The sequence below is a fragment of the Mustela putorius genome, unplaced genomic scaffold (assembly GCF_011764305.1).
Source record: "Mustela putorius furo isolate JIRA1106 unplaced genomic scaffold, ASM1176430v1.1 tig00000081_pilon_pilon_pilon, whole genome shotgun sequence".
Taxonomy (NCBI): Eukaryota; Metazoa; Chordata; class Mammalia; order Carnivora; family Mustelidae; genus Mustela; species Mustela putorius.
The window spans coordinates 2,430,267-2,456,627 of record NW_025421272.1 but is presented as its reverse complement, the minus strand read 5'-3'; the positions used below and the strand labels follow the sequence as shown (position 1 = coordinate 2,456,627).

The window sequence follows — 26,361 nt, the reverse complement described above, 5'->3', positions numbered from 1 at the left end:
CAGAATGGAAAAAAAAAAATCCATCTATATGTTGCCTCCAAGAAACTCATTTTAAGCCCGAAGACACCTCCAGATTTAAAGTGAGGGGGTGGAAAAGAATTTACCATGCTAATGGACATCAGAAGAAAGCAGGAGTGGCAATCCTTATATCAGATCAATTAGATTTTAAGCCAAAGACTATAATAAGAGATGAGGAAGGACACTATATCATACTCAAAGGGTCTGTCCAACAAGAAGATTTAACAATTTTAAATATCTATGCCCCCAATGTGGGAGCAGCCAACTTATAAACCAATTAATAACAAAATCAAAGAAACACATCAACAATCATACAATAATAGTAGGGGACTTTAACACTCCCCTCACTGAAATGGACAGATCATCCAAGCAAAAGATCAGCAAGGAAATAAAGGCCTTAAACGACACACTGGACCAGATGGACATCACAGACATATTCAGAACATTTCATCCCATAGCAACAGAATACACATTCTTCTCTAGTGCACATGGAACATTCTCCAGAATAGATCACATCCTCGGTACTAAATCAGGACTCAACCGGTATCAAAAGATTGGGATCATTCCCTGCATATTTTCAGACCACAATGCTCTAAAGCTAGAACTCAACCACAAAAGGAAGTTTCGAAAGAACCCAAATACATGGAGACTAAACAGCATCCTTCTAAAGAATGAATGGGTCAACCGGGAAATTAAAGAAGAATTGAAAAAAATCATTGAAACAAATGATAATGAAAATACAACGGTTCAAAATCTGTGGGACACAACAAAGGCAGTCCTGAGAGGAAAATATATAGCGGTACAAGCCTTTCTCAAGAAACAAGAAAGGTCTCAGGTACACAATCTAACCCTACACCTAAAGGAGCTGGAGAAAGAACAAGAAAGAAACCCTAAGCCCAGCAGGAGAAGAGAAATCATAAAGATCAGAGCAGAAATCAATGAAATAGAAACCAAAAAAACAATAGAACAAATCAACGAAAGTAGGAGCTGGTTCTTTGAAAGAATTAATAAAATTGTTAAACCCCTGGCCCGACTTATCAAAAAGAAAAGAGAAAGGGCCCAAATAAATAAAATCATGAATGAAAGAGGAGAGATCACAACTAACACCAAAGAAATACAAAGTATTATAAGAACATACTATGAGCAACTCTACGGCAATAAATTTGACAATCTGGAAGAAATGGATGCATTCCTAGAAACATATAAACTACCACAACTGAACCAGGAAGAAATAGAAAGCCTGAACAGACCCATAACCAGTAAGGAGATTGAAACAGTCATTAAAAATCTCCAAACAAACAAAAGCCCAGGGCCAGACGGCTTCCCGGGGGAATTCTACAAAACATTTAAAGTAGAACTAATTCCTATTCTCCTGAAACTGTTCCAAAAAATAGAAAAGGAAGGAAAACTTCCAAACTCATTTTATGAGGCCAGCATCACCTTGATCCCAAAACCAGACAAGGATCCCACCAAAAAAGAGAGCTATAGACCAATATCCTTGATGAACACAGATGCGAAAATACTCAACAAAATACTAGCCAATAGGATTCAACAGTACATTAAAAAGATTATTCACCACGACCAACTGGGATTTATTCCAGGGCTGCAAGGTTGGTTCAACATCCGCAAATCAGCCAATGTGATACAACACATCAATAAAAGTAAGAACAAGAACCATATGATACTCTCAATAGATGCTGAAAAAGCATTTGACAAAGTACAACATCCCTTCCTGATCAAAATTCTTCAAAGTGTAGGGATAGAGGGCACATACCTCAATATCATCAAAGCCATCTATGAAAAAGCCACCGCAAATATCATTCTCAATGGAGAAAAACTGAAAGCTTTTCCGCTAAGGTCAGGAACACGGCAGGGATGTCCATTATCACCACTGCTATTCAACATAGTACTAGAGGTCCTAGCCTCAGCAATCAGACAACAAAAGGAAATTAAAGGCATCCAAATCGGCAAAGAAGAAGTCAAATTATCACTCTTCGCAGATGATATGATACTCTATGAGGAAAACCCAAAAGACTCCACTCCAAAACTGCTAGAACTTATACAGGAATTCAGTAAAGTGTCAGGATATAAAATCAATGCACAGAAATCAGTTGCATTTCCCTACACCAACAGCAAGACAGAAGAAAGGGAAATTAAGGAGTCAATCCCATTTACAATTACACCCAAAACCATAAGATACCTAGGAATAAACCAAACCAAAGAGACACAGAATCTATACTCAGAAAACTATAAAGTACTCATGAAAGAAATTGAGGAAGACACAAAGAAATGGAAAAATGTTCCATGCTCCTGGATTGGAAGAATAAATATTGTGAAAATGTCTATGCTACCTAAAGCAATCTACACATTTAATGCAATTCCTATCAAAGTACCATCCATCTTTTTCAAAGAAATGGAACAAATAATGCTAAAATTTATATGGAACCAGAAAAGACCTCGAATAGCTAAAGGGATATTGAAAAAGAAAGCCAAGGTTGGTGGCATCACAATCCCGGACTTCAAGCTCTATTACAAAGCTTTCATCATCAAGACAGCATGGTACTGGCACAAAAACAGACCCATAGATCAATGGAACAGAATAGAGAGCCCAGAAATAGACTCTCAACTCTATGGTCAACTAATCTTCGACAAAGCAGGAAAGAATGTCCAATGGAAAAAAGACAGCCTCTTCAATAAATGGTGCTGGGAAAATTGGACAGCCACATGCAGAAAAATTAAATTGGACCATTTCCTTACACCACACACGAAAATAGACTCAAAATGGATGAAGGACCTCATGTGCGAAAGGAATCCATCAAAATCCTTGAGGAGAACACAGGCAGCAACCTCTTCGACATCAGCCGCAACAACATCTTCCTAGGAACAACGCAAAAGGCAAGGGAAGCAAGGGCAAAAATGAACTCTTGGGATTTCATCAAGATCAAAAGCTTTTGCACAGCAAAGGAAACAGTTAACAAAATCAAAAGACAACTGACAGAATGGGAGAAGATATTTGCAAACGACATATCAGATAAAGGACTAGTGTCCAGAATCTATAAAGAACTTAGCAAACTCAACACCCAAAGAACAAATAATCCAATCAAGAAATGGGCAGAGGACATGAACAGACATTTCTGCAAAGAAGACATCCAGATGGCCAACAGACACATGAAAAAGTGCTCCATATCACTCGGCATCAGGGAAATACAAATCAAAACCACAATGAGATATCACCTCACACCAGTCAGAATGGCTAAAATCAACAAGTCAGGAAATGACAGATGCTGGCGAGGATGCGGAGAAAGGGGAACCCTCCTACACTGTTGGTGGGAATGCAAGCTGGTGCTGCCACTCTGGAAAACAGCATGGAGGTTCCTCAAAATGTTGAAAATATAACTGCCCTATGACCCAGCAATTGCACTATTGGGTATTTACCCTACAGATACAAACGTAGTGATCCAAAGGGGCACGTGTACTCGAATGTTTATAGCAGCAATGTCCACAATAGCCAAACTATGGAAAGAACCTACATCTCCATCAACAGATGAATGGATCAAGAAGATGTGGTATATATACACAATGGAATACTATGCAGCCATCAAAAGAAATGAAATCTTGCCATTTGCGACAACGTGGATGGAACTAGAGCGTATCATGCTTAGCGAAATAAGTCAGGCGGAGAAAGACAACTATCATATGATCTCCCTGATATGAGGAAGTGGTGTTGCAACACGGGGGCTTAAGTGGGTACGAGAAGAATAAATGAAAGAAGATGGGATTGGGAGGGAGACAAACCATAAGTGACTCTTAATCTCACAAAACAAACTGAGGGTTGCTGGGGGGAGGGGGTTTGGGAGAAGGGGGTGGTATTATGGACATTGGGGAGGGTATGTGTTTTGGTGAGTGCTGTGAAGTGTGTAAACCTGGTGATTCACAGACCTGTACCACTGGGGATAAAAATACATATTTATAAAAATAAAAAATTATATTAAAGATAAAAAAAATAAAATAAAATAAAATTATGAATGAAAAGGGAGAGATCACAACGAACACCAAGGAAGTAGAAACAATCATCAGAAGTTATTATCAACAGTTATATGCCAATAAGTTAATCAACATAGATGAAATTGTTGCATTCCTGGAAAACTGTAAACTCCCAAAATTGAACCAGGAAGAAATTTACAACCTAAACAGACTGATATCTAGTAACGAGATTGAAGCAGTGATCAAAAACCTCCCAAAAAACGAGCCCTGGACCTGACAGAATCCCTGGGGAATTCTACCAAACTTTCAAAGAAGAAATAACACTTATTCTCCTGAAGCTGTTTCAAAAAATTGAAGCAGAAGTAAAACTTCCAGACTCTTTCTATAAAGCCAGCATTACCCTGATCCCAAACCAGGCAAAGACCTGATCAAAAAGAAGAATTTCAGACCAATATCACTGATGAATATGATTGCTAAGATTCTCAACATGATCCTAGCAAACAGGATTCAACAGCACATTAAAAGTTTATCCACCACGGGGGGAGGAGTCAAGATGGCGGAGAAGTAGCAAGCTGAGACTGCTTCAGCTAGCCGGAGATCAGCTAGATAGCTTATCTAAAGATTGCAAACACCTGAAAACCCAACGGCAGATCGAACAGAAGAAGAACAGCAATTCTGAAAACAGAAAAACAACCACTTTCTGAAAGGTAGGACCGGCGGAGAAGTGAATCCAAAGCAACGGGAAGATAGTCCACGGGGGGAGGGGCCGGCTCCCGGCAAGCGGCGGAGCAACCTCGCACAAAATCAGGACTTTTAAAAGTCTGTTCCGCTGAGGGACATCGCTACAGAGGCTACCCAGGGCAAAGCCCACACGGGGTCAGTGTGGCCTCAGGTCCCGCAGGGTCACAGAAGGATCTGGGGTGTCTGAGTGTCGCAGAGCTTGCGGGTATTGGAACGGGAAAGCCGGCTACAGAGGCAGAGCTGACAGTAAGCTCGCAGCTCCGTGTTACCTTGAACCGGTCGCAGGCTCGGAGAGCTCGGAGCGCGGCCGGAGGTCAGGCAGACGGGAGTAACTGGGCGCTGTTCTCTGAGGGCGCACTGAGGAGTGGGGCCCTGGGATCTCGGCTCCTCCGGGCTGGAGACCAGGAGGCCGCCATTTGTATTCCCGTCCTCTGGAACTCTACGGAAAGCGCTCAGGGAACAAAAGCTCCTGAAAGCAAACCCAAGCGGATTACTCACCCCGGCCCCGGGTAAGGGCGGTGTAATTCCGCCTGGGGCAAGGACACTTGAGAATCACTACAACAGGCCCCTCCCCCAGAAGATCAACAAGAAATCCAGCCTAGACCAAGTTCACCTACCAAGGAGTGCGGTTTCAATACCAAGGAGAGCAGCAGAATTCCAGAGGAGGAGAAAGCTAAGCACGGAACTCATGGCTTTTTTCCTGTGATTTTTTTTAGTCTTGCAGTTAATTTAATTTTTTCTTTTTCATTTTTTTTTTCTCGCTTCGGGTAAAATATTTTTGTATCTGGTACCTTTTTCTTTTTTAACGATTTTTTACTAGTTTATCTAATATATATATATATATATTTACATTTTTCTTAGGTGTTTTCTTTTTTTAAAAATTCTTTTCTTTTCTTTTTTTTCTTTTTCTTTTCTTTTTGTTTTTTTTTTTTTCTTTCTTCCTTTTTGAACCTCTTTTTATCCCCTTTCTCCACACTCACGATTTTGGATCTCTTCTAATTTGGTTAAAGCATATTTTCCTGGGGTTGTTCCCACCCTTTTAGTATTTTACTTGTCCCTTCATTTACTCTTATCTAGACAAAATGACAAGACGTAAAAATTCAACACAAAAAAAAGAAGAAGAGGCAGTACCGAAGGCTAGGGACCTAATCAATACAGACATCGGTAATATGTCAGATCTAGAGTTCAGAAAGACAATTCTCAAGGTTCTAGCCGGGCTCGAAAACGGCATGGAAGATATTAGAAAAACCCTCTCGAGAGATATAAAAGCCCTTTCTGGAGAAATAAAAGAACTAAAATCTAACCAAGGTGAAATCAAAAAAGCTATTAATGAGGTGCAATCAAAAATGGAGGCTCTAACTGCTAGGATCAATGAGGCAGAAGAAAGAATTAGTGATATAGAAGACCAAATGACAGAGAATAAAGAAGCTGAGCAAAAGAGGGACAAACAGCTACTGGACCACGAGGGGAGAATTCGAGAGATAAGTGACACCATAAGAGGAAACAACATTAGAATAATTGGGATTCCAGAAGAAGAAGAAAGTGAGAGGGGAGCAGAAGGTATACTGGAGAGAATTATTGGGGAGAATTTCCCCAATATGGCAAAGGGAACGAGCATCAAAATACAGGAGGTTCAGAGAATGCCCCTCAAAATCAATAAGAATAGGCCCACACCCCGTCACCTAATAGTAAAATTTACAAGTCTCAATGACAAAGAGAAAATCCTGAAAGCAGCCCGGGAAAAGAAGTCTGTAACATACAATGGTAAAAATATTAGATTGGCAGCTGACTTATCCACAGAGACCTGGCAGGCCAGAAAGAGCTGGCATGATATTTTCAGAGCACTAAACGAGAAAAACATGCAGCCAAGAATACTATATCCAGCTAGGCTATCATTGAAAATAGAAGGACAGATTAAAAGCTTCCAGGACAAACAACAACTGAAAGAATTTGCAAATACCAAACCAGCTCTACAGGAAATATTGAAAGGGGTCCTCTAAGCAAAGAGAGAGCCTACAAGTGGTAGACCAGAAAGGAACAGAGACCATATACAGTAACAGTCACCTTACAGGCAATACAATGGCACTAAATTCATATCTCTCAATAGTTACCCTGAATGTGAATGGGCTAAATGCCCCTGTCAAAAGACACAGGGTATCAGAATGGATAAAAAAAAAAAAAAACCATCTATATGTTGCCTCCAAGAAACACATTTTAAGCCCGAAGACACCTCCAGATTTAAAGTGAGGGGGTGGAAAAGAATTTACCATGCTAATGGACATCAGAAGAAAGCAGGAGTGGCAATCCTTATATCAGATCAATTAGATTTTAAGCCAAAGACTATAATAAGAGATGAGGAAGGACACTATATCATACTCAAAGGGTCTGTCCAACAAGAAGATTTAACAATTTTAAATATCTATGCCCCCAATGTGGGAGCAGCCAACTATATAAACCAATTAATAACAAAATCAAAGAAACACATCAACAATAATACAATAATAGTAGGGGACTTTAACACTCCCCTCACTGAAATGGACAGGTCATCCAAGCAAAAGATCAGCAAGGAAATAAAGGCCTTAAACGACACACTGGACCAGATGGACATCACAGATATATTCAGAATATTTCATCCCAAAGCAACAGAATACACATTCTTCTCTAGTGCACATGGAACATTCTCCAGAATAGATCACATCCTCGGTCCTAAATCAGGACTCAACCGGTATCAAAAGATTGGGATCATTCCCTGCATATTTTCAGACCACAATGCTCTAAAGCTAAAACTCAACCACAAAAGGAAGTTTCGAAAGAACCCAAATACATGGAGACTAAACAGTATCCTTCTAAAGAATGAATGGGTCAACCGGGAAATAAAGAAGAATTGAAAAAAATCATTGAAACAAATGATAATGAAAATACAACGGTTCAAAATCTGTGGGACACAACAAAGGCAGTCCTGAGAGGAAAATATATAGCGGTACAAGCCTTTCTCAAGAAACAAGAAAGGTCTCAGGTACACAACCTAACCCTACACCTAAAGGAGCTGGAGAAAGAACAAGAAAGAAACCCTAAGCCCAGCAGGAGAAGAGAAATCATAAAGATCAGAGCAGAAATCAATGAAATAGAAACCAAAAAAACAATAGAACAAATCAACGAAAGTAGGAGCTGGTTCTTTGAAAGAATTAATAAAATTGATAATCCCTGGCCCAACTTATCAAAAAGAAAAGAGAAAGGACCCAAATAAATAAAATCATGAATGAAAGAGGAGAGATCACAACTAACACCAAAGAAATACAAACTATTATAAGAACATACTATGAGCAACTCTACGGCAATAAATTTGACAATCTGGAAGAAATGGATGCATTCCTAGAAACATATAAATTACCACAACTGAACCAGGAAGAAATAGAAAGCCTGAACAGACCCATAACCAGTAAGGAGATTGAAACAGTCATTAAAAATCTCCAAACAAACAAAAGCCCAGGGCCAGACGGCTTCCCGGGGGAATTCTACCAAACATTTAAAGTAGAACTAATTCCTATTCTCCTGAAACTGTTCCAAAAAATAGAAATGGAAGGAAAACTTCCAAACTCATGTTATGAGGCCAGCATCACCTTGATCCCAAAACCAGACAAGGATCCCACCAAAAAAGAGAGCTATAGACCAATATCCTTGATGAACACAGATGCGAAAATACTCAACAAAATACTAGCCAATAGGATTCAACAGTACATTAAAAAGATTATTCACCACGACCAAGTGGGATTTATTCCAGGGCTGCAAGGTTGGTTCAACATCCGCAAATCAGTCAATGTGATACAACACATCAATAAAAGAAAGAACAAGAACCATATGATACTCTCAATAGATGCTGAAAACGCATTTGACAAAGTACAACATCCCTTCCTGATCAAAACTCTTCAAAGTGTAGGGATAGAGGGCACATACCTCAATATCATCAAAGCCATCTATGAAAAACCCACCGCAAATATCATTCTCAATGGAGAAAAACTGAAAGCTTTTCCGCTAAGGTCAGGAACACGGCAGGGATGTCCATTATCACCACTGCTATTCAACATCGTACTAGAGGTCCTAGCCTCAGCAATCAGACAACAAAAGGAAATTAAAGGCATCCAAATCGGCAAAGAAGAAGTCAAATTATCACTCTTCGCAGATGATATGATACTATATGTGGAAAACCCAAAAGACTCCACTCCTAAACTGCTAGAACTTATACAGGAATTCAGTAAAGTGTCAGGATATAAAATCAATGCACAGAAATCAGTTGCATTTCTCTACACCAACAGCAAGACAGAAGAAATAGATATTAAGGAGTCAATCCCATTTACAATTGCATCCAAAACCATAAGATACCTAGGAATAAACCTAACCAAAGAGACACAGAATCTATACTCAGAAAACTATAAAGTACTCATGAAAGAAATTGAGGAAGACACAAAGAAATGGAAAAATGTTCCATGCTCCTGGATTGGAAGAATAAATATTGTGAAAATGTCTATGCTACCTAAAGCAATCTACACATTTAATGCAATTCCTATCAAAATACCATCCATCTTTTTCAAAGAAATGGAACAAATAATTCTAAAATTTATATGGAACCAGAAAAGACCTCGAATAGCCAAAGGGATATTGAAAAAGAAAGCCAACGTTGGTGGCATCACAATTCCGGACTTCAAGCTCTATTACAAAGCTGTCATCATCAAGACAGCATGGTACTGGCACAAAAACAGACACATAGATCAATGGAACAGAATAGAGAGCCCAGAAATAGACCCTCAACTCTATGGTCAACTAATCTTCGACAAAGCAGGAAAGAATGTCCAATGAAAAAAAGACAGCCTTTTCAATAAATGGTGCTGGGAAAATTGGACAGCCACATGCAGAAAAATGAAATTGGACCATTTCCTTACACCACACACAAAAATAGACTCAAAATGGATGAAGGACCTCAATGTACGAAAGGAATCCATCAAAATCCTTGAGGAGAACACGGGCAGCAACCTCTTCGACCTCTGCCGCAGCAACATCTTCCTAGGAACAACGCAAAAGGCAAGGGGAGCAAGGGAAAAAATGAACTACTGGGATTTCATCAAGATCAAAAGCTTTTGCACAGCAAAGGAAACAGTTAACAAAATCAAAAGACAACTGACAGAATGGGAGAAGATATTTGCAAACGACATATCAGATAAAGGGCTAGTGTCCAGAATCTATAAAGAACTTAGCAAACTCAACACCCAAAGAACAAATAATCCAATCAAGAAATGGGCAGAGGACATGAACAGATATTTCTGCAAAGAAGACATCCAGATGGCGAACAGACACATGAAAAAGTGCTCCATATCACTCGGCATCAGGGAAATACAAATCAAAACCACAATGAGATATCACCTCACACCAGTCAGAATGGCTAAAATCAACAAGTCAGGAAATGACAGATGCTGGCGAGGATGCGGAGAAAGGGGAACCCTCCTACACTGTTGGTGGGAATGCAAGCTGGTGCTGCCACTCTGGAAAACAGCATGGAGGTTCCTCAAAATGTTGAAAATATAACTGCCCTATGACCCAGCAATTGCACTATTGGGTATTTACCCTAAAGATACAAATGTAGTGATCCAAAGGGACACATGCACCCGAATGTTTATAGCAGCAATGTCCACAATAGCCAAACTATGGAAAGAACCTAGATGTCCATCAACAGATGAATGGATCAAGAAGATGTGGTATATATACACAATGGAATACTATGCAGCCATCAAAAGAAATGAAATCTTGCCATTTGCAACAACATGGATGGAACTAGAGCGTATCATGCTTAGCGAAATAAGTCAAGCAGAGAAAGACAACTATCATATGATCTCCCTGATATGAGGAAGTGGTGATGCAACATGGAGGCTTAAGTGGGTAGAAGAAGAATAAATGAAACAAGATGGGATTGGGAGGGAGACAAACCATAAGTGACTCTTAATCTCACAAAACAAACTGAGGGTTGCTGGGGGGAGGGGGTTTGGGAGAAGGGGGTCGGATTATGGACATTGGGGAGGGTATGTGATTTGGTGAGTGCTGTGAAGTGTGTAATCCTGTTGATTCACAGACCTGTACCCCTGGGGATAAAAATATATGTTTATCAAAAATAAAAAATTAAAAAAAAAAAAAAAAGTTTATCCACCACGACCAGGTGGGATTCATCCCTGGGCTACAAGGATGGTTCAACATTTGCAAATCAATTAATGTGATAGAACAAATTAATAAGAGAAGAGAGAAGAACCACATGATCCTCTCAATTGATACAGATAAAGCATTTGATAATATCTAGCATCTGTTCCTGATTAAAACGATTCAAATTATAGGGATAGAGGGAACATTCTTGGACTTCCTAAAATCTATCTATGAGAGACCCACAGCAAATATCATTCTCAATGGGAAAAAGTTTGCAGCCTTCCCGTTAAAATCAGGAACATGACAAGGATGCCCATTCTCACCACTCCTGTTCAATGTCATATTAGAAGTCCTAGCAACAGCAATCAAACAACAAAAAGAAATAAAAAGTATCCAAACTGGCAGTGAAGAAGTAAAAATCTCTCTTTGCAGATGACATGATACTTTAAATGGAAAACCCAAAAGACACCACCTCAAACTACTAGAACTCATATAGCAATTCAGTAAGGTGGCAGGATACAAAGTCAATATATGGAAATGAGTAGATTTCTTATACACTAACAATGAAAACACAGAAAGGGAAATTAAATAATTGAATCCATTTATTGTAATTCAATGAAACATAAGCTACCTGGGAATAAACCTAACCAAAGAGGTAAAGGATATGTACTTGAGGAACTACAGAACACTCATGAAAGAAATTGAAGACACAAAGGGGTGGAAGACCATTCCATGCTCTTGGACTGGTAGAATAAATATTGTTAAAACATATATACTTCTTAGAGCAATCTATACTTTTAATGCCATTCCGATAAAAATTCCACCAGTATTCTTCAAAGAGCTGGAGGAAATAATCCAAAAATTTGTATGGAATCAGAAGAGATCCCAAATTGCTAAGAAAATGTTAAAAAACAAAAATAAAGCTGGGGGCATCACGTTACCTGATTTCAAGCTTTACTACAAAGCTGTGATCACCAAAACAGCATGGTACTGGCATAAAAACAGACACATAGACCAGTGGAACAGAGTAGAGAGCCCAGATATGGACTCTCAACACTATGGTCAAATAATCTTCGACAAAGCAGGAAAAAATATACAGTGAAAAAAAGAAAGTCTCTTCAATAAATGGTGCTGGGAAAATTGGACAGCTATATGTAGAAGAATAAAACTCGACCATTCTCTTACACCATACACAAAGATAAACTCAAAATGGATAAAAGACCTCAATGTGAAACAGGAATCCATCAGAATCCTAGAGGAGAACATAGGCAGTAATCTTTTCGATATCAGCCACAGCAGCTTCTTTCAAGTTATGTCTCCAAATGTAAGGGAAACAAAAGCGAAAATGAACTTTGGGGACTTCATCAAGATCAAAAGCTTCTGCACAGCAAAGGAAACAGTCAAGAAAACAAAGAGGCAACCCCCGGAATGGGAGAAGATATTTGCAAATGACAGTACAGACAAAAGGCTGATATCCAGGATCTATAAAGATCTTCTCAAACCCAATACACACAAAACAGATAATCTTGTCAAAAAATGGGCAGAAGATATGAACAGACACTTCTCCAATGAAGACAGACAAATGGCTATCAGACACATGAAAAAATGTTCATCATCACTAGCCTTCAGGGAGATTCAAATTAAAATGACTTTGAGATACCACCTTCCACCTGTTAGAATGGCCAACATTAGCTAAACAGGAAACAGCATGTGTTGGAAAGGATGTGGAGAAAGGGGAGCTCTCCTACACTATTGGTAGGAATGCAAGTTGGTGTAGCCACTTTGGAGAACAGTGTTGACATTCCTTAAGAAGTTAAAAATAGAGCTTCCCTATGACCCTGCAATTGCACTACTGGGTATTTACCCCAAAGATACAGATGTAGTGAAAAGAAGGGCCATGTGTACCCCAATGTTTATAGCAGCAATGGCCATGGTCGCCAAACTGTGGAAAGAACCAAGATGCCCTTCAACGGATGAATGGATAAGGAAAATGTGGTCCATATACACTATGGAGTATTATGCCTCTCTCAGAAAGGATGAATATGAAACTTTTGTATCAACATGTATGGAGCTGTAAGAAATTATGCTGAGTCAATTAAGTCAAGCAGAGAGAGTCAAGTATCATATGGTTTCATTTATTCGTGGAGCATAACAAATAACAAGGAGGACATAGGGAGATGGAGAGGAGAAGGGAGTTGGGGGAAATTGGAAGGGGAGATGAACCATGAGAGACTATGGACTCTGAAAAACAATCTGAGGGTTTTGAAGGGGTGGGGTTTGGGAGGATGGGGGAGCCAGGTGGTGGGTATTATGGAGGACATGTATGGCATGGAGCCCTTTGTGTGATGCATAAACAATTAATTCTGTTACACTGAAAAGAAATTAATAAAAAATAAAATAGTTTCTACAATTAGAAAAAAAAAGGAAGAAGAAGAAGAACTGACTCTCTCCTGTTCTCAGAGACAAGTTTGTGCAATTATTCCCTGTGATGTCCTTATTTGCTGCAAATACAGAGCCCTTTGTGTGTACACACCTGACTGTATCCAGATTTAACTCAGGATGGAACAAATTGACATTAATTCCCACACGCATTAACATCACTTTCTTCTCCCTCCCTCTATATATAACTTATAGTACTTAAATGTAAAACTGATAATACATGATAAGTATATGCACCATGCAACTTGTAACATACATATGATAAAATGTTTATATATAATCTACAGTATTTTACATTAGATATGATATCTATATTATATATATTTATCAGAATATATATAATGATATTCATATCCATTCAATATATCATACACATTTAATATATGTCTATATGTTTACATAATATATACAATTTTCTAATATGTAATATTTACTTATAATTTATAATAAATATGACATATATACAAAATTTCCTTCCCCCCTAAACAGGACCAAGTGCCCTGGATAGAACAGTCTGACAGGGCCCTGGAAGGAAAACTGGAGGCTGTAAGGTGACAGACAGAATGGGCCTTTGTTTGGGAGCAAAGTAGGGCAAATGCCTCCCTCAACCCAGGTTATTTTTCTCCTCAGGCCTAAATGGGACTCCTTGTCTATGAGGGAGGAGGTTATAGAAGAAACATGGCAGTACAGAGAAGCCCCAGAGTTTTTCTGGCTAAGGCCACACTGTTGGCACCCTCCCTCTCCTGCCCATGGATGCCTTGTTCTAGACCCAGGTAGCATGGAAGGTGAATTATTTTCATGATGCAACTTCTCCAGGTGTGGGCCTTTCTGTCTCAGTCTGAGCACCAGCCTGGGCAAGGATGCCTTGGGGTAGAGAATGAGGCAGGAAGGAGGGAGTGAGTCAGAAATGAGCCCCCATGCAGATGCGGGGACACAGATGCTGCAGTCACACATCAGTGAAGACACTGCCTACCAAGTGTGCAAGAATTATTAGAGTATTGCCCTAGTTACCTTGGACCAGAAGCCTGTCCACACCAGTGCAGTCCCATAGCAGCACCTGTTGGGCTGAGACACCAAGCTCTCCAGGGCCTCTGACACCTCCCAGTGCTCTTGGAAAGATGTCCAGACTTTTGTAATTGAATGTAGAATAATGCCACTGCCCAGTGCAGTAGAATGAAGAGGTGCCCTCTGTGGTGTTTGAGCTGACAGTTTTTTTCCAGGTCACTAACAATCTCCGGATGGCTAAATACATGGTGTGTTGCACACTTTATTTTAGCAGATATTTCAGGATTATCTGACATTGGGTTTTACCTCTTCCAGGAGCTTGGGTCATAATCAGTCTACTGTCATCTTGAACCAAATAAAAGGCTTAACCTTCTCAAAGTACCAAGGTGGTTCACATCTTGTAGTAATTCTACATGGACTTGTCATCCAGTTTGGCAGTCGTTGCTATTGTTGAGGGTTTAGATTCTCCTGTGAGGTCCCCTGAGCCTGCAAGGACTACAAGGACTTATGATGCCAGTCTCTGCCATGAGAACAGAATGGTGCCAGGAAAGTAGTCACTTTCCTTTGCTGACTTTTCTGGGCTCAAAGTTTCCTTGAAATTTAGCCTGAAAGATGCTTTCATATTTGACTCTCTTATATATTTAATACTCTTTAAATCAACTTTATAATTTTAATTAGTATGAAGATTGGTATACACAGAACATTACTGTAAAGGGAGCCCTCTTCAGTTGAGGGGTTCTTCTATCTCTCCTACACTGAAAACCCTCATGGACTAATATGGAACTCATGGGAATTGAGTGTCTAAACCTGAGTCCAAAGAACAGACATTTACTCAAAACCCTCCAACAAGCAGGGGGTGAGCAGCAGACATTGTGGGATTAAACTGGGGGCAACAAGCTCATGGGAGGAGAGAACTGAATGTGGAGATGGATTTGGGTGGTGTTGGTTATACGTTCACAATATTAAGTCGTCCAACTGATGGATGTGGGCTCCTCTCACTTAATTAAATCTTAGTATTTTCGGCAATCCTTTGCACTTTTCAACTTACAGGCTTTTGCCTACTTGGTTAAGTTGACTCCTAAAAGTTCTATTCTTTTTGATGTTACCTTAAATAGAATTGATTGTTGTGTTGTTGTTGTTGTTGATGATGATGATGTTGTTGTTTAATGTCCTTGTGGGCTTCTTCACTGTTGCTGTAAAGAAAATCACCTGGTTGTTGTAGGGAATTTACTACATGGACTTCTGTAGTTGATGCTAGATAGACACAACTTACGGGTGATAACAGAACATGTTCCCTCTTTTGGAAGAGTAGGAACATGTAATGAAGGAAGAGGGAGGAAGCTCTGAATACATGTGGATGAAATGAGTGATCTCTGAAACACTCTGAAAACAGACTCTGAAACAGACTCTGAAAATAGGATGAGCGTAAGAACTAAATTGAACCTGCTCTGCCTACAATACTTATGGATAAATAAAAAATGCATAAAGTTTATTTTTTTAATTTTTAGTTTGAGAAATAACTCACTAATATGTTCTAGAACTTATGTAGTTATTTGTTAAACATATTTGGAAGCACCATTTTCTGACTGGTACAGGTAAAGAAGTAATCAGGAGGCTCAGGAAGGAGTCCACTCTGTGCTTCTAAACCAGTGATTTTGTCAGGACAGAGAAGACAGCTCTGCTTCCATCTCTCTGTTTCCTCAGGGGGTGGTCCCTGGGAGAGGACACCAACTTCCCCACACCCAGGCCCTCTCTGCTGGTTGACCAACTCCCCACTCCCTACTCCAGCCTCCATCATCTCCAACTAACTTCTCCATGGGCCCAGACTACTCTTTTTTTGAGAGGTTCAGTGACATCCAAAGATAACCTCTCAAGCTTTGACACCCACCTTGGACTATTGGATTACGTGAAGATAGAGGGGGAAAAGGCATTCCACCCCACTAATTCAACAATATATTTACATTGGGACTGTGCAGTTAAAAGCATAAGCAATGTTTAGTATAAATTATTCAAAGATAATTATATTTTTCAACATTCCCTTAGCGATTCAGGGTCTCTTCTGATTCCATACAAATTTTGGGATTATTTGCTCCAGATCTTTGAATAATACCGGTGGAATTTTGATCAGAATAGCATTAAAAGTATAGATTGCTCTAGGCAGTATACACATTTTAACAATGTTTATTCTTCAGATCCAAGAGCATGGAATGGTCTTCCATCTTTTTGTGTTTTCTTCAATTTCTTTCATGAGTGTTCTGTAGTTCCTCAAGTACAGATCCTTTACCTCATTGGTTAGGTTTATTCCCAGGTATCTTAAGGTTCTTGGTGCTATAGAAAATGGAATCAATTCTCTAATTTCCCTTTCTGTATTTTCATTGTTAGTGTATAAGAAAGCCACTGATTTCTGTACATTGACTTTGTATCCTGCCACGTTGCTGAATTGCTGTATGAGTTCTAGAAGTTTGGGGGTGGAGTCTTTTCGGTTTTCCATATGAAGAATCATGTCATCAGCAAAGAGAGAGAGTTTGACTTCTTCATTACCAATCTGGATACCTTTTATTTCACTTTGTTGTCTGATTGCTGTTGCTAGGACTTCTAATACTATGTTGAACAAGAGTGGTGAGAGTGGGCTTCCTTGTCGTGTTCTTGAGCTCAATGGGAAGGACGCAAGCTTTTTCCCATTGAGGATGATATTTGCTGTGGGTCATTCATAGATAGATTTGATGAAGTTCAGGAATCGCTAAGGAAATGTTGAAAAACAAAAATAAAACTGGGGGCATCACGTTACCTGATTTCAAGCTTTACTACAAAGCTGTGATCACCAAGATGGGATGGAACTGGCATGAAAACAGACACATAGACCAGTGGAACAGAGTAGAGAGTCCAGATATGGACCCTCAACTCTATGGGCAAATAATCTTCAACAAAAATGGAAAAAATTACAGTGGAAAAAAGACAGTCTCTTCAATAAATGGTGCTGGGAAAACTGGGCAGCTATATGTAGAAGAATGAAACTAGACCATTCTCTTACACCATACACAAAGATAAACTCAAAATGGATAAAAGACCTCAATGTGAGACAGGAATCCATCAGAATCCTAGAGGAGAACATAGGCAGTAATCTCTTCAATATAAGCCACAGCAGTTTCTTTCAAGTTATGTCTCCAAAGGCAAAGGAAACAAAAGCTAAAATAAACTTTTGGGACTTTATCAAAATCAAAAGCTTCTGCACAGCAAAGCAAACAGTCTAGAAAACAAAGAGGCAACCTACGGAATGGGAGAAGATATTTGCAAATGACAGTACAGACAAAAGGTTGATATCCAGGATATATAATGAATTCCTCAAAACCAACACACACGAAACAGGCAAACATATCAAAAAATGGCCAGAAGATATGAACAGACACTTCTCCAATGAAGACATACAAATGGCTATCAGACACATGAAAAAAATGTTCATCATCATTAGCCCTCAGGGAGATTCAAATTAAAACCACATTGAGATATCACCTTACACCAGTTAGAATGGCCAAAATTAACGAAACAGGAAACAACATGTGTTGGAGAGGACGTGAAGAAAGGAGAACCCTCTTCCACTGTTGGTGGGAATGCAAGTTGGTGCCGCTTCTTTGGAAAACAGTGTGGAGATTCATCAAGAAATTAAAAATAGAGCTTCCCTATGACCCTGCAATTTCACTCCTGGGTATTTACCCCAAGGATACAGATGTAGTGAAAAGAAGAGCCATCTGTACCCCAATGTTTATAGCAGCAATGGCTACAGTCACCAAACTGTGGAAAGAACCAAGATGCCCTTCAATGGATGAATGGATAAGGAAGATGTGGTCCATATACACATGGAGTATTATGCCTCCATCAGAAAAGATGAATACCCAACTTTTGTAGCAACATGGATGGGACTGGAAGAGATTATGCTGAGTGAAATAAGTCAAACAGAGAGAGTCAATTATCATATGGTTTCACTTATTTGTGGAGCATAACAAATATCATGGAGGACAAGGGGTGTTAGAGAAGAGAAGGGAGTTGGGGTAAATTGGAAGGGCAGGTGGATCACAAGAGACTATGGACTCTGAAGAACAATATGAGGGGTTTGAAGTGGCAGGGGCTGGGAGGTTGGGGTATCAGGTGGTGGGTATTATAGAGGGCACGGATTGCATGGAGCACTGGGTGTGGTGAAAAAATAATGAATACTGTTTTTCTGAAATTAATAAATTGAAAAAATAAATAAATAAATAAGTCTATCTCAGAGAAAAAAGAAAAGAAATTAAAAATAGAACTTCCCTATGACCCTGCCATTGCACTCCTGGATATTTACCCCAAAGATACAGATGTAGTGAAAGAAGGGCCATCTGTACCCCATTGTTTATCACAGCAATGTCCACGGTCACCAAACTGTGGAAAGAACCACGATGCCTTTCAACGGATGAATGGATAAGGAAGATGTGGTCCATATACACTATGGAGTATTATGCCTCCATCAGAAAGGATGAATACCCAACTTTTGTAGCAACATGGACGAGACTGGACGAGATGATGCTGAGTGAAATAAAGCAGAGAGAGTCAATTATCATATGGTTTCACTTATTTGTGGAGCATAACAAACAGCATGGAGGACATGGGGAGTTAGAGAGACGGGGGTTGGGGTAAATTGGAAGGGGAGGTGAATCACAAGAGACTATGGACTCTGAAAAACAATCTGAGGGGTTTGAAGTGGCAGGGGGGTGGGAGGTCGGAGTACCAGGTGGTGGGTATTATAGAGGGCACGGATTGCACTGGGTGTGGTGAAAAAATAATGATACTGTTATGTTGTAAATAAATAAATGAAAGTAAAAAAAGAAAAAGTAAAAAGAAATAAAAGATAATTATACTTTTATTTCATTGATTCATATACTCCAAACCTGAGAGTTTTTCAGTTTTTTTTCTAATTTATACAAATTATAGTGCATTTATCCTGTTCAGTGAGAGCCAGATATTTATCAATCGCATCATTTTCACATATAGTATCAATAATTTGACCAACATAAAAATAGATATTCATATGATCTGACATGTGCATGATGTTCAGGGATGCTTGCTAGAGGGTAATTGGGATCATTGGAGTGAATCCTTAGGTGATGAGATTGCCAAAAACCATTAGTTCTCCCCAAGATCTGTGTGTCCAGCCCACCTATGAGATCCCCATGTGAGGAAGGAACTTAATGAGGACACTCAGGAAGACACATGGATATTCACCAGAACATTGCCCCCGCCCCCAGGGCATGATGCATCTTCTCTCTATGGGGTAGTTGTTTGTGACCAAATATCCATTCCACATGTGTATCCCATATCAGCTTCTGGTCATGGACTAGGGTAGGTATGAGAAAGGGAAAGTGGAAGCAGAAATAAGTAACAGATTCTCAGAAGGGATTGAGAGGAACATGGTCCAGGCTATGACTCGAAATGTTGGAAAAAGAGGAGAGAGGTCCCTCAAGGAATTCCAAGTGAAGGTAGGACCCCCCCCCCCTGCTCCATCCACTGAGAAATAGGTTGGGATAGGGACGGTTCAATTACTCTTTGGGGTTGGCTATCAGAGTTGTAGGGATGCCATGGCACAGGAAGAAGTTGAAACAAGGAAACGTAGGAGGAGGGAGGAGCATCTAATGCATAGAGAAAGGACTCCCTCTGCCTAAGTTGATTGCAGGTTCCCAGCATATCGTCCCTGCTTCTCCAGACAGCAGTTTTCTGAGGAATCTGTGGAGTATGGTGGAATGAATGGCTCGGGCATGAGGAAGCAGGACAGGCACAGAGAACCAGCAAGAAAATTGATCTAGTCACTGGGACACCTGGGAATCTCAGTCAGTTAACTGTGTGACATGTGATTTTGGCTTAGGCCCTGACTTCAGGGTTGCCCTTCCCTTCATTCTCTCTAAATAAATAAATAAATAAATAAATAAATAAATAAAAATAAATCTTTTTTTTTAATTTTTTATTTTTTATAAACATATATTTTTATCCCCAGGGGTACAGGTCTGTGAATCACCAGGTTTACACACTTCACAGCACTCACCAAAGCACATACCCTCCCCAATGTCCATAATAATAAGAATAAATCTTAAGAAGTAGAAGAAGGAGGAGGAGGAGGAGGACGACGAGGAAAAGGAGAAGATTGGTCCAGTCACTGATCAGGAAATTTTCAACTCAGAGATGCCCTTGTGAGTTGAGAAAATTGTGTCTTCCACTTTGTGGGAGTTCCACTGCCTTACTCCTCTCAAGATACCCCACAACATGTCCTCCCATTAGAAGAACCTTGTTCCCCATTGTGCTCCCTGATATTTAGTTAGCTGGGCAGGGATCATAATTGTGCTAAGTTGGATGTTCCTGTTGCTCCAGACACCAGGAGGGAGCAGGTGACTCTCCTGGAATCCTATATCAGGTAGGACTCAGGTGACACCACCACCTGCAGTGAGGAAAGGCACTCTTCAGTGAGCTGCACTTGGGTAACAGAGCGATCTCATGTGGATTATATGTTGCAAAGGAATATGTAGCCATGTAGGAAACATAATACCTCAGCCTCCTGAGGCCCACTATGGAACTGGGGACACTGAGTTTCAGTCATTCTTTTCTTTTATTCTTAGGAATATATGTTCATGTAAATATGCTTCTGCCATCCCTCCATGTCTAATCCCTGCATCACTCTGGGCTGGTGATGGTCCTAGTCACAGGAAGAAGGAGGAGATGACTTGGCTTCCCCAGCAGCTGAGGGAGACCAGCATCCAATTTCTCCATGGGGTTAAAGGCTCACAGTGGAGGAGAGTCACACACACTTGGAAAGGTCATTGCTCCCAGTCCTGTCAGAGGAGGCTCAGGGCTCTTCCAAGTGGGAGAGAGGGGAGAATTAGTCTTCCCCTTGTTGGTTCCTCTCTTCGTCTTGATATTCTCTCTCTGCCCAGGTCCCCACTTCTTGTCTGTGACTGAGTATTAGTACAGGAAAAACCTGGGAGGGCTCCCTGGCTATTGCTGATATCAGTACATCATATAGCTGCCGTACTGATGTCCCTGTTCAGAGTGCGGATGAGTCTGACTATTGTTCCTAGAGATGCCCTGAAGGAGGGTGGCTGGATCAGCACAGGCTGGGACAGATAGACTGCAAAGGCATTCACTCATTGGTGATGGGACATTTATGCTGGGAGTTTCTGATTCTTAGGCATTAGTAGTATCTGGGAGTTTCCCTGAGAAGTCAGATGATGTGCCTACCTGAGCAGAGAGAGATCAAGAGGAGGAAAGGAGTCCTGGACGTGGTGACACAGCCCCTGGAACCCACAGTGGAGCCGGCCTGTTGCAGGCTTGTCTTATCCTTCCAACTGCTCCCAGGGAAATGAAAATGCTCTTTACGCAAATTTGCATCCCCTTCCAGACTCTCCCAGACCCCACTTGATTAGTAATTCAGTAGCAGTGATAGGACCTGAGGACAAGAAGTCTAAGGGAAGGGCCTGCTGTGAGTGGGACCCAGGAGGGGATGGAGGGAGCAACTGTGGGGACACCCACAGAATCGTTCACAGGAGCCTCTGCCAGGCCCTGAGGGACTAGGCTGGTGGGTCTCATCAGCGACCACAGGAGACAACTTAGTCTCTGCCCAGCCTTGAAACCAGGGGCTCCTGCAGCTGGGAGGGCCCCCTTGCAGGGCCCAGGGAGATTCACAATACCTCCTGCTGGTTGCATTCCTGGCTGCAGCAGCCTCAGTGTCCTGAGGTTGACTCCTCAGGGCTGCATTGTAGCCTTCAGCAATGACCCGAACAACTGTGCGAAGCACTATTTTGGGTCTGATTGAAAGAACATGAATTCAATGTCTGCAATATGAGGGTAAGTCATCAAGAAATAAGCACTCCTGGGAGAATGGGAATGTCCAGAAAACTGAAATCATACAAAATCATGAAATTATCTCACCTCCTGGGACATTGAGAGAGTTCCTCCAAGGAAGGACCTTCCAAGTTCTTCTCAAGAGAGGAGTGACCATGTCCTGCACATGGAGTCATAGAAGGAAAACTCAAACCAGGCCATGAATATAATCAAGTCGGGATAAGAAATGGCAATTTCATAGAAGGAAATTCATCTGGTGACAATGTGAACCCAGAATGGGAGTATGGACACAACAGTGCAGGATTGAAGACCCTATGTGGTCTGGGAAGAATAACTGATGCAGGAAACAAGAGGTAAGGATAAAGGAAGTTGTGCTCAAAGAACATGTTCAGGATTGTGGAGCAGAAGGAACTGGGGGAGAGAAGGAGGAAGAGTATAGTGAGAACTGGGGATTTCTGCTTTGACTGACCCACTGGGTGGTGCTGCTGTTTACTGCAGTAGAAAATTAGATAGTAAGATGTGTGTCGGTTCATGAAAGAGTTGAAGATCTGGAAAACAAGCAGAAACACAAAATTTAAAGCTTGGGAATGGTGGACCATGACCTTGAGTGACAGTAAGCAATGTCCACCCCTGATGCTAGTGTCTAACTGGGCTGACCAGTCTCTGGGGCAGGTTTGGGCACGTAGGAGGGGCAGGAGCCTGGGACAGAAACCCGGGCACTGTCTCCATATACAGAGTGGGTGACAGGAGTTCTGGAAGCAGAGTTTCTCAGTCCAGGCTGGATCCCATATTTAATCCCTTCATCATTCTTGCAACATGTGTGTTAGAGATGTCCTACCTTCTGCTCAGGCTCCCACGTGGTGAGCTGGGTGAAAGAATAAGACAGGACTAACCCCGCTTTGTCTTTCCCACATAAATGTTCCTGGGAGGGCTGAAGACAATGAAGATGAGTTTGGTGGTGATGTTTGCAGACCTTCATTTAGGAGCATGAGTGTGAATGTCCAAGGTCAGGCTGAAGTGCCTGGGACAGTGGGCATCATGAAGAAATGGGAACAAAGAAGAACCCAAACTTCTCACCCCACCTGCACATCCGCAGGAATTTCAGTCATGGGGAGGCAGAGCTACAGGCTCTCTCTCATCCCCTTCTGTCCCCAGTGGGAGGAGCACTGAATTCTGGTCACTAGTCTGCACCCCTACTTCTTCTTTTTAGTGTCTGTCATGGGGAGAGGACTCTGAGGACCCACATGATATCTAGGGGCCCTATAGTGAAAGCAGATGGCCCTGGGCCCAGACTCAGGAAGGAGCTGTTTCCACAGCTGCCATCACATGATGGGCCCAGGGACAGGATCACAGTGCCCCTGCTGCCTCGACCATGGTCCCCGCTGATGGACATAAGGGAACAGGAGCCCAGAGCAGAGTTTCCTACCCTTGCCTCCAATGTGTGGTTCCCCTGACAGTCTCCACAGAAGACAGGCACACTCAGCCTTCCTTGGGCTGCAGTTTCATGGCCTCACTTGACTCAGAATCCCCTGCTAAATCTCCTCCCTGAGGACTGTCTTCAACTGCCTCCATGGCTCCATGCTTCTCCGTTATTAGAGTGAGGCAGGGTGTCAACACTATCCCCAGGGCTGAGAGCAGAAAGACAAAAGCATCAGTGAACTTTCACCCAAGGACTACACTGTGGGTCCCTACAGGTTTGGTCTCTCTCTGTCTCTCTGTGTCTTGATCTCTATCTCTCACCCCAGGTCATCACTCTGTCACCTGAGTCTCTGTCCACACTCCTGGTGGGGAGGGCACAGGTTTGCTTTGTCCACCCATGACCTCTGTGGCCCCAGTTGTGTTGTATAATTTCCAGGTTTTGTAAATAGTACACCTTCATTTTTCAAAGTTTTCTGTGTTATAGCAGAAGGGTGTCTTGCAGTCATAATAAGGACCACAAGGGTGAGTCCAACCACAGCACTGGTTATGAAGAGGTTGAAACCTGCACAAAGCATGAACTTTTGTTCCTGAAAGGGAGAACACTGGTTCCCACCATTTGTGATTATTGACTTATTTGTTCAATTCCAGGCACAGCTCAGAAATATCACATTACTGACTACTCACCCCATGGGACACAACTCTGCCAATGGGAATAAGGGGCTCATGTGCAGTTTCTTTTCCCCTTTCATAAAACACCTTTCAAATTACTCAGGTCCACACCTTGCTTTCCTCCCTCTTCAGTGAGGCAGGTTCATACCTTTGTAGAGCAGAGGACAGGATGAAGTCGCGCTGTGCCCTCTGTCATGGACCCCAGACTCCTAAATGAGTTTCCATGCATGCACTATGATGCTTTCGCTATGCTGTAGTTTACTGGGCTGTGACAACCCAGTCACACAGTGCGGCCACCATCACAGTGCCCTGCACAAGAGTGAAACCACCACAAATACAGTAGCTGCTTCACACATGCACCCTCCTCCTCCATCCTCACCTCCCGTCAATCCCTGGTTTCTTTACTGCCTCTGGATTCCTGCCTTATCCAAAATGTGATACAACCACAATTATACATAATGCAGCCTTTTAGAGGTTCTTCTTTCCTAAGAAATGGGCATTTAAAATTCATGTATATTTTCAGAATCAAGAGCTCATTTCCTTTACATTTTGACTGATATCCCCATCATATTAAAGGACACCTTTGTTACCTCAAGTCTTGGTCATTTTATGAAAAGCTAGTATGAAAATAAGTGTGCAGATTTTTGACTGCCTTGAGGTGAGATTATGAATAGTTTCCATAAGCATTCACATGAGGGCTTATCCTTAGAAAGTGTGTGTGTGTGTTTCCCTCTTTGGCTTTTATAATTTTATGTTTGAAATTTTTCATGTATTCCATTCAAACATCAAATACTAACCAGAACTGGTCATTTGGTTAAAGCTAAACCAATAATGATTCCAGCTGCACAGAGAGCTACAGCAGGAGCAGTGCCGAGGGACCATGCTGGCCTCATGACCTGAAAGGATTTCATTTACTGAAAAATCAGAAGATGATAAATGAATGTACACTAGCTTAGAAGTAAATTGTTCCAACTCATAAGGAAAAACTTTCTATTTCCTTTGAGGCCCTTTGTCTAAATTGAGCTCCTCTGATCAACTGTGAGGGCAGAAAGGAGAAACGCAGCCACCATTCCCAGGGGGTGCCCCAGGATCAACCTGGGCCAGGGTGTCAAAGAAAGAATAAGGAGAATCACAGGCAGAGACTAATCAGGCAGCCTCTGGGGTGCTCATTCACTTTGCAAATGGGTAAGTAGGTTTTTGTCTCACTTCCCCACAGGACTGTGACACTGTGTGAGCTCTGAGACTATTGTCCCATGTTGCACAGTAATACTCGGCCTCATCCTCAGGTTGGAGCCCAGTGATGGTCAGGGTAGCATCGCTGCCAGATTGGGAGCCAGAGAATCTATCTGGAACCCCTGAAGGTCGATAGGTATTAGCATAGATAATGGTTCTGGGGGCTGTTCCTGGGAGCTGTTGTTGCCAGGTTACACCATAATCTCCAATATTGTTGCTGCTTCCAGTGCAGGAGATGGTGACCCTCTGGCCCAGGGTCCCAGACACAGAGGGTGGCTGAGTCAGCACAGACTGGGACCAGGACCCTGCAAGGGGGAGAGACACAGAGAGGGTGATGTTGTGGTCTGCAGACAAGAGGAGAAAAAGTACCTCACATGTCCTCCTAGGGACCCTTCCCCTATACCCACATCCAGTCACCTGTGCAGTGAATGAGGAGTGTGAGGAGGAGAGGGGACCAGGCCATGGTGGAGGTCATCACCGATCCTGCCTTCTGTGGCCCCACAGCTGAGCAGAGCCTCCTCAGTTCTCTCTCCCTCTTCATCCTGTGAGAGGGGGTGGGACCATTTATGTAAATAAGACTCCCAGCTCTCTGAACCCTCACTGGTCCTGGGTCAAGTCCATCTGCCTGAAGATGTCATGGGTGTGGTCAGAGGAAGGTCTGTGTGGGGCCAGGGCTGGGAATATTCCAGCTGGGAACCCAGACACATTCAGGGCCAGGTGGCAGGTCCCACATCTGATCACCTCTGAGCCCTGATAAATGGGACACAAACACCCTCTGGTGTCCAGACTCAGACATATCCTTGTGTGATATGTTGA

General features: G+C 41.7%; 1 protein-coding gene across 1 annotated transcript in view; it reads right to left on the bottom strand.

Moving 5' to 3' along the window:
* The window catches only part of LOC101693225, a 35,597-nt gene extending 9,490 nt beyond the window's left edge, over positions 1-26,107 (bottom strand). Inside the window, exons 1-5 of the mRNA XM_013050898.2 lie at positions 25,963-26,107; positions 25,519-25,850; positions 22,694-22,772; positions 22,312-22,384; positions 22,071-22,187 (exon numbers count right to left, since the gene is read on the bottom strand). Of these exons, the coding sequence (XP_012906352.2) occupies positions 22,071-22,187; positions 22,312-22,384; positions 22,694-22,772; positions 25,519-25,850; positions 25,963-26,086 (725 nt within the window). The 5' untranslated portion in view covers positions 26,087-26,107. The remainder of the gene's footprint in view (positions 1-22,070; positions 22,188-22,311; positions 22,385-22,693; positions 22,773-25,518; positions 25,851-25,962) is intronic.
* Between the last annotated feature and the right edge of the window lie 254 nt (positions 26,108-26,361).